Source organism: Wallemia ichthyophaga (genome assembly GCF_000400465.1).
Source record: "Wallemia ichthyophaga EXF-994 unplaced genomic scaffold scaffold1, whole genome shotgun sequence".
NCBI classification, from domain to species: Eukaryota; Fungi; Basidiomycota; class Wallemiomycetes; order Wallemiales; family Wallemiaceae; genus Wallemia; species Wallemia ichthyophaga.
The window spans coordinates 122716-135135 of record NW_008806274.1 but is presented as its reverse complement, the minus strand read 5'-3'; the positions used below and the strand labels follow the sequence as shown (position 1 = coordinate 135135).

At 43.6% G+C, this 12420-nt stretch overlaps 9 protein-coding genes across 9 annotated transcripts; 4 read left to right on the top strand and 5 right to left on the bottom strand.

Moving 5' to 3' along the window:
- Nucleotides 1–34: 34 nt before the first annotated feature.
- Nucleotides 35–827, bottom strand: J056_000402 (Synaptobrevin-like protein YKT6; the record flags this gene model as incomplete). The annotated part of the gene is made up of 4 exons (XM_009267800.1): nt 35–51; nt 108–451; nt 498–537; nt 584–827. 4 exons carry the CDS (start codon nt 825–827, stop codon nt 35–37), a joined length of 645 nt encoding a protein of 214 aa, XP_009266075.1.
- Nucleotides 828–903: 76 nt separating this feature from the next.
- Nucleotides 904–1413, bottom strand: J056_000401 (putative oligoribonuclease; the record flags this gene model as incomplete). Its single annotated transcript, XM_009267799.1, has 3 exons — nt 904–979; nt 1038–1179; nt 1233–1413. The coding sequence occupies 3 exons, from the start codon at nt 1411–1413 to the stop codon at nt 904–906; spliced, it is 399 nt and encodes a 132-aa protein (XP_009266074.1).
- A 489-nt stretch (nt 1414–1902) lies between these two features.
- Nucleotides 1903–2622, top strand: J056_000400 (uncharacterized protein; the record flags this gene model as incomplete). Its single annotated transcript, XM_009267798.1, has 1 exon — nt 1903–2622. One exon carries the CDS (start codon nt 1903–1905, stop codon nt 2620–2622), a length of 720 nt encoding a protein of 239 aa, XP_009266073.1.
- An 80-nt stretch (nt 2623–2702) lies between these two features.
- J056_000399 (J domain-containing protein spf31) lies at nt 2703–3466 on the bottom strand (the record flags this gene model as incomplete). Its single annotated transcript, XM_009267797.1, has 3 exons — nt 2703–2800; nt 2850–2953; nt 3000–3466. 3 exons carry the CDS (start codon nt 3464–3466, stop codon nt 2703–2705), a joined length of 669 nt encoding a protein of 222 aa, XP_009266072.1.
- A 72-nt stretch (nt 3467–3538) lies between these two features.
- On the top strand, nt 3539–6439 carry J056_000398 (Protein MON2-like protein; the record flags this gene model as incomplete). The annotated part of the gene is made up of 4 exons (XM_009267796.1): nt 3539–3550; nt 3627–3794; nt 3847–5874; nt 5930–6439. 4 exons carry the CDS (start codon nt 3539–3541, stop codon nt 6437–6439), a joined length of 2718 nt encoding a protein of 905 aa, XP_009266071.1.
- Nucleotides 6440–6737: 298 nt separating this feature from the next.
- J056_000397 (G2/mitotic-specific cyclin cdc13) lies at nt 6738–8221 on the top strand (the record flags this gene model as incomplete). The annotated part of the gene is made up of 3 exons (XM_009267795.1): nt 6738–6749; nt 6796–6984; nt 7037–8221. 3 exons carry the CDS (start codon nt 6738–6740, stop codon nt 8219–8221), a joined length of 1386 nt encoding a protein of 461 aa, XP_009266070.1.
- Nucleotides 8222–8405: 184 nt separating this feature from the next.
- Nucleotides 8406–9998, bottom strand: J056_000396 (uncharacterized protein; the record flags this gene model as incomplete). Its single annotated transcript, XM_009267794.1, has 2 exons — nt 8406–9819; nt 9865–9998. 2 exons carry the CDS (start codon nt 9996–9998, stop codon nt 8406–8408), a joined length of 1548 nt encoding a protein of 515 aa, XP_009266069.1.
- A 34-nt stretch (nt 9999–10032) lies between these two features.
- On the top strand, nt 10033–11584 carry J056_000395 (uncharacterized protein; the record flags this gene model as incomplete). The annotated part of the gene is made up of 3 exons (XM_009267793.1): nt 10033–10273; nt 10318–10970; nt 11024–11584. The coding sequence occupies 3 exons, from the start codon at nt 10033–10035 to the stop codon at nt 11582–11584; spliced, it is 1455 nt and encodes a 484-aa protein (XP_009266068.1).
- A 345-nt stretch (nt 11585–11929) lies between these two features.
- Nucleotides 11930–12382, bottom strand: J056_000394 (uncharacterized protein; the record flags this gene model as incomplete). The annotated part of the gene is made up of 1 exon (XM_009267792.1): nt 11930–12382. The coding sequence occupies one exon, from the start codon at nt 12380–12382 to the stop codon at nt 11930–11932; it is 453 nt and encodes a 150-aa protein (XP_009266067.1).
- Between the last annotated feature and the right edge of the window lie 38 nt (nt 12383–12420).

Here is a 12420-nt window from a genome sequence, read left to right as displayed (position 1 = left end):
TACGAACAAAGACGAGGTATCCGAGCAAGATGGATTAAGAAATAACGCAGCCTGTATAGTGTTTGTCAAGCGTTTAGATGGATCATAGCAAAACAATCCACACCCACAGCTATTTTGCTTTTTTGCAGTCTTGTAAAACATCTTAGATTGTGCAGATAGAGCATTTGAACGCTCGACGAGATTGTCCAGCTTCTCACCTCTCTCCAAGACGCTTTCGATTGTCTTGTGCATTACGACCTTTGTCTCATCCAACTCTTGCTGTACTCTCATGATGGTGTCTGCTTGCTTGGGATCTTGGTACTTTATGATGAGGGTATTGAGCTCAGGCAATACTACTGGACATTGTGTGGGGTTATTCCCCTTTCTCGCTCCTTCGACCCACTCAGGGTATGTTGGTGCAGTTCTGACCGCGCCAGGGACTGCGTCAAGTATTTTTTGCAGAAGGGAGAAGCTGTGTGTGTTTTAGAGTGGTTGTGACGCGTAATTAGGGTACACACGCTGGCCTGACTGGATACTGCTCCGTTACAATAGCCACAGCTATAAAAAAGTGAGCTAACCACGTAACACAGTCCACTCAACCCACCTGAATAATCCCCCTGTCTGAATACGTGCGCTGTGTAGTTGTTCTCCTGCACTGATTGCCTCTGTCCATTTTCGGTTCTCTCTGCCACAGTCTTAGCCATGAAGACCAAGAACTCCCTAACGGAGCTGCGCTGATAGAAGCTGAAGCTGCCGAGATCCTCACATTGCTGTATATTTATTGCAGGCTTATTCGAGCTGTCAAATGCTCCCAAGTAGTAAATCTTATGCGTCTGCTGATCAGCCATTGGTGGATGTTGGTGTTAAAGGAGGTGAGTGGGGCTAAGGATACGGATATAATAATATTACATTTATCTTGTTAGTTTATTTTGTTGGCTTGAACATTGACTGCTTGTAGTACTTCAATTCATCAATACTAGCCCTGATGTCATCGAGAGCGCTGTATATTATACCATAATCAGCAATGGCCCTGATCGCCTTTGCATGTTCCCACTCACCGGTGTGTAGACGCCTGCTTCGATTTGAGTGGTAGATTAGGATACCACCGTCTGGCAATTTCCTTAAATGAAGAGACATCGACCACTCTGTAACCAAGATGTGAAGCAATCTGTGACCATCCTTCTTTGTGTGCGTCCATTTCTGCGGTGTAAATGGAGATTAAACATTTAGAGTCACCAACAAACCCAACGAACCTAAGAAACGTAAATCCATATGCACAGTGTTGCCTGCTATAACAGCCACCCGAGGATCCGGTATCCAGCGTTTGATATACTCGTAGCAGACGCCGCTGACTTCTTGAGGAGAGTATGGACTGGAGAGCACCTGCTTGGTGAGACCAGACAATCCGTGTGTACTGATACACCATTCGTTCATACTATGAAAAAAAACGCGTAAGAATGCGTGTGTAGTATTGCTGCTTTACGCTTACTTGTCCATCACAGCTTTAGATCTTTGAACGGGGATTGATATACCGTTATCAACCGCGTTAAGATTACCATCAGTAATTATAACGGCTGCCTCTATTATACAGTCTTGATTGATGTCCAGCCCGGACATCTCCAAATCGACCCAAACTAACAGCTAATGAGCCTATGTGGCTGAAATAAACCGAAGCATCAATACACACCCAAAGGTTTGTCATCCGCGGTCAAAGTCGTATTCTTGTTTCGACTTGACGGCATTTTGATTTCATGGTGCTGTGAGTGGATGAGGAGGTGATTATAGAATGCAATATTCCCCTGCACTCACCCCAGACGCAAAAAGCGGCTCAAAAGAAACCATTTTTTCGCAGATATTTCCACTTGACAGTTGGATCCAAAGCTAAGACGCCCCGCTTATCAACACTCTCATCTTTAATAAACGATGAATGTCGAAGAATTAGGCGCGAAGAAGGCCATAAGCCAGCGGGACTTTAGACACGCCAAGTTTGAGTACGTCCCTTCAGCAGACGGCGTAGATAGCAACTTAATCATCTACCTGCATGGATTGGGCGACAACATTTCTCATTTCGTTAATCTATCTAAGAAGCTGCGTCTTCCTCAGACCGCGTCTCTCGTCTTGCAAGGTCCTGTCCCCGTACCTTTCTTCGATGAAGCTAGGATGTGGTATCAGTCTTTCGATATGCTCGGTAATCTTATCCAGTCACCTGATCCACGGATTGCTCTCAACTTACTCAACGACCTGATTTACACACTCACTAGCCAATTCGGCTGGGATACACGGAATATCCATCTCTTTGGTTTCGCTCAAGGTGGCTCTGTTGCTGTCGAGTTTGCTAGATCTTCCAATATCAGTTTGGGCTCAGTGGTAAATGTACTCGGTCCACTCCTCTCTTACGCTACGGGTTCTTCTAAAACTGCAACTCCTATTTGCATTTTCACTCGACCGTCGAGGAATGTACTCGACAGCTCAAATTTCAATAAAGCTTTCTCCAAAGTTACGATCTTTGAGGGTGATAAAGCTGGTGATGAAATGCCTAAGGATCCTCAAGAGTGGTCAGGTATACTCAAATTCTGGTCAGACACTCTTTCAACGGCACCAGTCAGTGATCAATCAGGACAAGTATATAAAATAGCAAGTTAGATATCTAAAATTACAAATTCTCTGGGCCTTACATTGTTTACATAAACACTCTATCAACAGTGAATCAAAACTATCAACACTCATCCTAATACATTCATCTTCTCCTTTTTACGCTTCTTTTTATCCTTGTCGCCCTTTTGGAATGATCTCCAATCTGATATTCTGTTATCGCGGTTGGCTGGGGTAGTTGGTTAGATTATAGTTAATGGCATGGGGGAATAACTGACACTCCCAATCCTTTTTCTCCTCGGCTTTGCGCTTTTTACTATCAATCTCTTCATCCTTCTTGCGAGCTTCTGCACCTTCATTGGCTAGCTGTGTCTTGATAGCCCTTGGGAAATGTTAGAAAGTGTTGTATATAGGCAGCATCAACCAACCTTCGCCTCCGCAACTCATCCTCAACCATCAAATGTTTCATTTTCTCCTTGACTTGGAGTTTAAACGGCGGATGCAATTCCTTAATCGATGGATGATCATCATGTACACCCAGTGGTAACTTGAGATCCTTTATGAGGAACATTCTTGCATCGGAGACGACGCAGTCTATTTTGTACCTCTTTTCCGGAGTACTAAGCACAGCCTCGGCTTTCTTCAGCAAATCGAAAGCTTCGACCGCACGCTCATGCTTTACTTTATCAGGGTGTATGAGCAAGGACTTCTTTCTGTAAATTGCCTTAATAGTCTTATCATCGACGCCATAATCGATATCAAGTACTTCAAATGGATTAAGCTTGAATGATTTAAGTATACGCTCTATTTCCAATTCTTGATTTATACGCTGCGCTTCTCTAGATACTTCCTTGTCGATCTCCGCCGTTTCTGAGGCACTCAACCCCGCTGACATGATTGTTCGTTCTAACGTCCATGTCCACCACTTCGCTTGGTTTACTAAGAAATGAATTACAAAATCTCGGAAATGACACGAAACGTAAATTTCCAAACGTGAAGCAGGTTAGTTGGGCGCTGAGGCTGGCGTATCTCAACTCATCTCTAACACTTTCCAGGCTGTTGAAAAGGCTTTGGAGATACTCCAGCGTGATCAAATCGACGAAGAGCATTCACATCTCCTAATTAAACCTATCGTTTTGGCTTGTCAGACTAGCTCGTCTTCCATCATCACCCTCTCCTTATCCGCGTTATCAAGGCTCATTAATCTCAAACTAGTTTTACAGGTGCGTTCGAAAGAGGTCTACATAGTCATTTATCTAAACACACCCCATAAAGCCCGTCGTTAGCACCGTTATCGCTATCATACGCCAACTAATCTCAAAAGGCTTCGAGATTCAACTTAAAATACTCCAGATTCTACTCTCTCTTTTCAACACTACGTCTGATCTACACGCTGACGAGATTTCTGAATGTCTTGTCATTTCGTTCAGACTGCAAGACTCAAAGATGTCTGTTGTCTCCAGTACAGCCTCTGCAACTCTCATGCAACTCGTCTCGAACGTCTTCGAGAGAGTAAGGGAGGAAGACAAGCTCGACAAGAGCATCCTCGACAGTCGGCCATCTCTCTTTGTTGATTTAGAAGATGGAACGAGTGTACCTGTTGCACCTAATGCCTTTGCAGCTCATTTACTCTTTGCAGACGCTATCTCACTTTTGAACGGGACGAAATTACCAAGCTACATCAATATAGGTCGCTTACCGACAGATTCAGCATTAGACTTGGTAGAGAGTTGTCTCAAAAACCATATTCACCTCTTCAAAACTCATCCCTCTTTACTTTACCTTGTCAAGAAGCAATTATATCCCATCATACAGTCAATGCTTAACGACAAGCACATGAGGTTCGCCGTCGGAATTAGACTTATGCAAATCACACAGATACTCGTCGATGGTTTTCTAGATGATATGGTTCAAGAATGTAGAGAGATCTGGACTAATCTCATCCAGATACTGGAATCAAATGATGGTCAATCTTGGATGAAATGTATCAGTCTCGAGGTCACACAGTCTTTATTTTCCAATAGAGCAATCGTTATCAATCAATACCAGCAGTTGGGGAAAGATATATTTAACAGCCTTCTCACGGCAATAGCGAGATTTGTTGGTGAGAAGGCACACGTTATGGGACATAATAGTGACATGTCAGGGCTGGGCACACGCTACATACCCAAGGAACCTGCTACAGTTGACGCATCTTCGTATAGTTATGTTGGAGAAGTAGCAGCGATGGTCGGTACCAACACTGCAAATCAACCCACACATTTCTCTCAGCGACAGTTCAAGCTGAGTGCTGATCGCAAAATAAAATTGCGTATGATGGATCAGAGGGATAAACACGACGCGCCGGCCATCAGTGATGTAAGCTCTCTCTATGTTGCACTGCTTATTATACTGGACGTATGCAATGTCTTCAAAACAATCGTGAATAGTGAAAATTTGGCCAAAGAAATGATTGTCGATTCGTGGCCACCTATTATCGCAACTCTAAGTCAATACCTCAATGGTGAAATAGATGACGACATATTCGTCAAGTGTATAAAAAGCGTAGAGAATATGGCCGTTGTTAGTGGTACGCTGGGACTGGAAGTTTCACGCAATGCATTTCTGGGATTGCTGTACGGCTTGTCATGCCCGAATATGGCCATTAATGCGATAGTGAGGTGGAACGAAAGAAGGAGCGATATAGGCAGCCCCTCATTGGAGAGTATGAGCAAGAACATGAGTATAGGCATGACTCCAACTACAGCGACTGTACCGACATCGTCTACGTTCTCATACCCACCGCCAAGACTATCGAACAGGAACCACATATGTCTTGGCGTTCTGATCAATCTCACAGCTGTACTGTCGAATCTGTTAGGTGATTCTTGGTTTGATGTGTTGGAAACGTTGCAGAATGCACACTATGTTCTTGACTCTCATCTGGATTATGAGAGAAAGCAGAAGCAGTACATACCTTCAGCTGAACAAGGTACTACTACGGCTATTGCTGATAATGTTGCGGTAAATATTGCCCAAAATTCATCAGACGCTAGACTGTTATATGATAATATAGAAGAGATATTCAAGCACAGCGTTGATTTCAACGAAAGGTCGTTAGAGATTTTCGTACATGCGCTTTGTCGATTGAGCGTGGGAGATGGAGTAAACGCGGCAGCGAAATCGCCCAGATCGAGTACACGCACATCAATTGAAGGTAATAGAGCTTCGGGGGGCAAAGAAGTGAGGTCTTCTGTATTCGCAATATCAAAAATCGACGTAGTTGGACAGCTAAATTTGCGCAGATTGATGATTGGAGATGCTGTAAGTGATTTCCCCTAAATGATGTCATCAGTGATAACAAAAAAATGGGACACAGAGAGGATGGTTAATGGTTATTGAGACTTTATTGATGGTGGTTGGTGGAGATATATTGGAATTCGATAGCATACTGCGTGTGGAAGCTTCGGAAGTATTGAATAGATTGCTCATCGGCGGACTGAGTGCTGCGCAAGGTGATTTCAAAGAGAATGAAAAGATTGACAAGGCGGCTATACAGAAGAGTGTATTAAACGCTCTGAAAGATCTCTCTAGTCTTAATCTGGAAGGTGGAGGATATTCGGTTAACAATATTCTCAAGACAATACGCGAATCAGGGTTAGACACTTTACACAAATGCCTGGAGAGCGCCGGAGACGGTTTGGTAATTGAATGGGATAGTGTTTTAAATATTTTAGCAACAAGTACACAAAGCAAACAGCCAACTGAGATAAAAAAGGCGTTTGAAGTCGTCAACCTCGTATGTAACGACTTCTTGGATGAGTTGAGCGTCGGGCAGATTGAAAATTGTGTAAAAGTTTTAAGTATGTTTGTAAAGACGGACGTATAATATTGATTTAATTTGATATTACCTAATAAGCGCATAAGCGCGTATGTATGCGTAATGTACGGATTAGGATGAATGTGTATTGGGAGGAGTGAAAAAAAGGTGAACACTGCTGCCCATCTATAACAGCCCCCTAGGACACCTGCGGAGCTGATCGTTTTCCATTTTGGGTGCCAGATCAACTGAACCGGCCAGGACTATCTTGCCAACCTACCACCAAGAAAAATCCATTCAAAGATAAGAATAAACGCGTTAAATCTATTTCAGATAGTACAACGCTTTCATATTCTTGTAAAAAACCATGGCTTCCCGCGTGAGTACACTGCAATCCGCGTCGTCGCTAGGCTCACGAACGACAGCTTCAAGTAAATAACTCACGCAGATTGAATGCATCAAGAACCAAAACTGCTGATGAGAATAATCTAAGCCAGCAGCTCAAATCGAAGCATAATGCTGGTGGAATGCCCTTACGCTCCGCCAAATCCTCAAATTCGATATCCGTAAATAGCAAGAGATCAGCGTTTGGTGATGTGTCTAATCAAGGCAAGGTGTGTTTATTTTGAAAGTTTCTCTCTTTTATCTAAGTTTCACTTATTTCAGAGACCCACAAACACCAACACAGAATCTAAACCTGTCTCAAATAAACGAGCAAGCAGCTTCAGCGAAGCTAGCAACATCCCTCAGACTAAACTGCGTATCGTACAACCATCCTCGAAATTGCACGTCTACAACGAAGATGATCAGATGACTGACGACGACGGCGTTGACGACGGTCCACCCGATATTGATCTCACCGATGAAGAGGACGAAGTGCAAGTGCACGACCACAAATTTGATATCGAGGAAGCTGACGAGGAGGACCTCGGTGATAATGAATCCGATGTAATGGAACAGGACGATATTGATGAGGATGATTGGGTTATGAGACATGTTGAAGTGCCGTCTCTTATCGAGCACGTAAACCATGTTCAGTCTAATTATAAGGAGGATCTTGATTTCTGGGATACTACAATGGTGGCTGAATACGCTCCCGAAATATTCAGCTATATGTGCGAACAAGAGATAGAAACTATGGCAAATCCTCACTATATGGATTTCCAATCTGAAATTGAGTGGTCAATGCGCTCTACGCTGATAGATTGGCTTTTGCAGGTGCATTTGAGGTATCATATGTTACCTGAAACATTATGGATTGCTATAAACATTATCGATAGATTTCTTTCCGTTAGGGTGGTTAGTCTCGTCAAGTTGCAGTTGGTTGGTGTTACTGCAATGTTCATAGCTGCAAAATATGAGGAAATCCTTGCACCTTCAGTTGATGAATTCGTTTACATGACTGAAAATGGTTACACAAGAGAAGAAATATTAAAGGGCGAAAGAATTATTCTTCAAACTCTCAATTTCTCTGTCAGTTCATACTCATCACCGTACACATGGGTGCGCCGGATAAGCAAAGCTGATGATTATGATATACAAACGCGCACATTATCAAAATTCATCATGGAGGTCGCTTTGCTTGACCACCGTTTCCTTAGAGCTCGTCCATCACTCACTGCAGCCGTCGGAATGTACGTCTCTAGATTGATGTTGGGTGGTGATTGGAATGAAGATTTCGTCTACTACTCTGGATTCTCAGAGAAGCAGCTAGAAAAGCCAACTGAATACATTCTCGAAACACTATGCCAACCACGCTTCGATAGTCAATTCTGTTACAAGAAGTATAGCAACAAAAAGTTCCTTAAAGCCTCAATCTTTGCTCGTGATTGGGCTTTGAAAAGCAGCTAGCTAAGGTTTATGATGTTTTTATAGTCTCTTTATAATCATGTTAGATAAAAGTCAAAGGTCTAAGTAGCATACTTCTTTGAAATTACACCCAAGCAGAAATTTTTTCGTCTATATATTTTTATTCATATCTGTAAGAACTCAACTGTCGTTATAATACATTCATTAAGATGTCACATAAATACTACTAACAATACTTGACAAAGAAAGTTGCTGCCAAAGAGATGAAAAATGTTGATCCAATAACTACTAGAAATAGTGAATTGGGGGAATGTGAGTAAATCAGTCCGTATAGAGCAGGTCCTATAATTTGAGCACCTGCAGATTGAACGCTGGAAAAGGCACCGAGGACAGCGCCACTGGATTCTGATTTGTTCGGTGACAGTAATAGCGCTAAGCTAGAGATGGCAGCTGGATTAGCACCACCGCCGAGAGCTGAGACTGCTGAAAATGCAGCGAAAGTGAAAATGTTTCCACTCAACGCCAAACCGACATACGCCAATGAATCTGCGATCAAACATACTCTCAACAAGACCAAATCGAATTTGATTTCACCTTGATCTGTGTACTTGGCTAGCAAGTCCTCGTTAATGGTATCTTCATCTTCGTCTTCGTAAATCGTTGTAGTCGGCAACTCAACTGCTGGTTTGAGGTAGCGTCTTAAGGTTTTGATGGTTGTTGGAATTACTACTAGTAGTGCTAAAGCCCTAACTGTGCCAATGTACGCTATAAAAGTACCCAACTGGCTAACGTCCCAGTCGAATCTGAATTTGGTGTAGAGAAACTTGATCTGCACAGCACCTATAGCAAGTACTATGGGGAAGTATGCAACACTGAGTGCTAGGAGGTTGACATTGATTGATTTATCGTCTGGATCTGTACGTGGAGCGAGGATCGAGAATGGTTTCTTGAAGTTGTCGAGGACGGAGGGTGTTCTAAACAACGAGTGCATGGAGTGTGTAGATTGCTGTGAATGAATATGCTCTTTTTTCTGTTTAGGCAAAGATTCAGGAATAATGAGTGAAATGACCAGCATCAAAATCGATGCAACAGCTGCAGCAATGAATGCATGTTCGAAACTGCGCGTGTACCTAGTAACGAAAGTGGCAAGAGCAGGACCAGCAGCGACGCCTAGAAATAACACACCCATCAGTTGAGAGAAAACGTGAGCTCTACTGCCATTGTCCGTGCAATCACTAGCATAAGCATGGCTGATAGCCATTACTGTGCTTTGACTACCAGAGATGCCATCAAATGCTGCACTCACGTAGAGCAAATACATCTCACTCGGGTTGAGCCTTGTTGAGACATACGCGTTAATGGCGTTACATATGAAGTATCCGGCGCTAGTGAGCGTGATTACAGGTAGTCTGCCGATTTTGTCGCTGAGACTTGACCAGTAAGGTGTCGTTAAACAGGCCAAAATGCCGGTGATTAGTGAAAGTTTTATCGTGAGATCTGCGACATCGTTTTTGAATGAGGGGACTTCTTGGCAGTTGGGAGTGTTGTAGCCTTCGCAGATTATCTTGGACCGCACTTCCAGATTCGGCGCAAATGTCATGCCGACTGCCATGGCGTAGAGGCCGTAGCAAGGCCAGAGACTAAGGATTTAGGGTGATAGTGAGGATATTTACATAAACACTTACTAATACACCTGTGAAGGCTTCGATTTGGTTTGTATGTGTGGCATGTTATCAACAACAATCGGATCGTCGCGATTTATATTGTTCACTTCTTCTTCGACGGCGATTGGCTCATCTGCTCGAATTGCGATTGACATGCCCTTGTTGCCGGCTCAACGTCTTGCGTTAAGAATGTCATCCGAATCGGTGCCGCTGTTGTCTAAAAACGAAAATCCCTCAATTTCATTTAAAAGGCTATTGCCGCTGATTTTTGCATTTTCTTTCTCGCAGCAGGAGATTCTGCCGTCAACGATAGACAGCATAAAGCGTATAACGTGTAGCGTGAAGGGTGCTGACGATTGTGGCGCGGAGGATGTACAGAAATTATCCGCGTCTATCGTTGCCGCGTATGGATCCATAAATAGTATCATGGGTGCGTGCAGCCGCCACCACCACCGTCCAAACTAATCCAGCCAGTCGTGCTCTCGATAATTGTCACTACGTCGATGCTCGACAAGATTGGCGTGAAGAAGGTCCTCTATACCATCATAGCACAGGCCTTAGTGGCATCCATCACTCTCCCGTTGGCCATACACGCCACTCCAACTATCAGCATTCTTTTGATGATTTCTTTCGCAATTTCTTCTGCATTCGGCGGTCAAGCTGCCTTTGGATTTGCAATGGCCACCCTCGTTAGCAACATCACTAGCGTTTGCGATCGTACCACGAAACTGTCTTATCTCGAAGGTACAGCTTTCTTAGGTTTGACTATTGCTTCTGCTTTCGGAGGATACTTGCCAGCTGTGACTGGTAATTTCTTATCGCCGTACTACTTTTCTTTCGTCATCTATGTACTGTGCGCGTTATACCTGCGTTTCTACATCAAAGACACCCCTCACAACGGACATTTGGAGCTGCAGGATGTCGAGCAAGTTACAAAGACTTTCAAGATGGCTCTTGAAGACTTTTTCAGACCACTGTCTATTATATTCGGAAGGAGCAGAGGGCAGACGAATGCTGGTCCACTTTTGCTTTGCCTGAGTGTCTTTATTCTGCAGTCAGGATCGGCGTTCACTGATAAAACTCTGATTCAATATCTCGGAGAGAGATTCAAGTTTGACACCAGCAGGGTGAGTGCGATGTTTCGCTGCAAGCAATGAGCAAATTAACATTGGCGCATTAGACAGGGTTTTATTTATCCTTGCTTACAGGATTCAAGGCAATATTTTTGCTGATTGTTTTCCCGCTCGCGCTGCCTTTCCTCAAGAGGAGCTATGAAGAGTGGTCGGTACATCGTCAGCATGTCGAAAATGGCACAGAAGACCGTGTTCAAGAACAAGAAGTGATTGACCATGTCAAGGAACCGGCTAGCTATTTTGAAGTGCTGGTGGTGAAAATATCGTTTGCACTCGATGCCATACTCACCTTTGGAATTGGCTTGGCTAGCAATGCGTCAGTTGTGGCAGTTATGATATGCTGTCTGTCAGTAGGAAGTGGTGCGTTGCCTGCTCTGAAAGCACTGATGATTGCATTCGCACCTCACAAGCGCGATAGAGCTGCTACGTTGGGTGCACTGTATGTCATTGACGCGCTCGGACAGGTACTCTCACCTATCGCGCTAGGTGGCATATTTGCAGCTAGCGTGTCCAAACATCCTGGATTGGTATTTGGTGTTTCCGGTGCACTCATTACCTTATCCGTTGTGCCAACATTCTTCTTAAAGGAGAAGCATTTACATCGGTGAATAGTACACTAATAAGAAGGTCTTGAAGTGAATAAAAGTGTTTTGTAAATTAAATTCTTAACGTAATAATTTTTATCACCCTTTTGTAGGATTGCTAGTGGTTTTTCCAATTTGTGTACTTTGCCTTGTATTCGATGATGACCGATGAGAAGAACGGGTGAGTTCTATGAGAAACAAGTTAAACGCGTGAATTCGAAGCATCTTTTCCACTCACAGGATTACTCATATCAATGTTACCCACGTCCACCTTATCGACGCCGTCTTCAACCTCAATTGAACCTTGTAAATCCAACAGAATCCTCTCATTTGAGGAGTGGCCGTGCCTATCATCCTTTATAAGCAACTTCATTCAAACGAAAGCAATCCTTTATTTTGTTTCGATTTCTTCTTTGACTGTTTTGAAGTTGAAAGTTGAGGAGAGGAAGTGTTATCAACGAGAATTGTCTTGCGTTTCTTTGCCTGGCTGCCAAAGTTAACGCCTTCCTGGCCTACCGAAGATGTTTTCTTGGGTGATTCCTGCTGCGTTGGTGATTCCGCCGTTTGTAACACATCCAAATTGTCTATCTGTGCTCCATCCTTTATAAGCGCTTTGATAGGATCACTCTCGTCCTGCTCCTCCTCGTGCTCAATGTGCTCTGTGCGCTTCTGACGGGATCTGCCAAATTCATCGACTTCTTCAATATCACCTACGTCGCCATCTGCGTTCTCATCTTCTTCCACTCGCTCACCCTTCATTTTGCGTATAAACGAAGGGACTTGAGCTTTGTACTCGAGCGATTGGGCGTCTTTGTATTTCATCATCGTGTTGCGGTTGTTGGTAAAGGAAAAGGATCGCC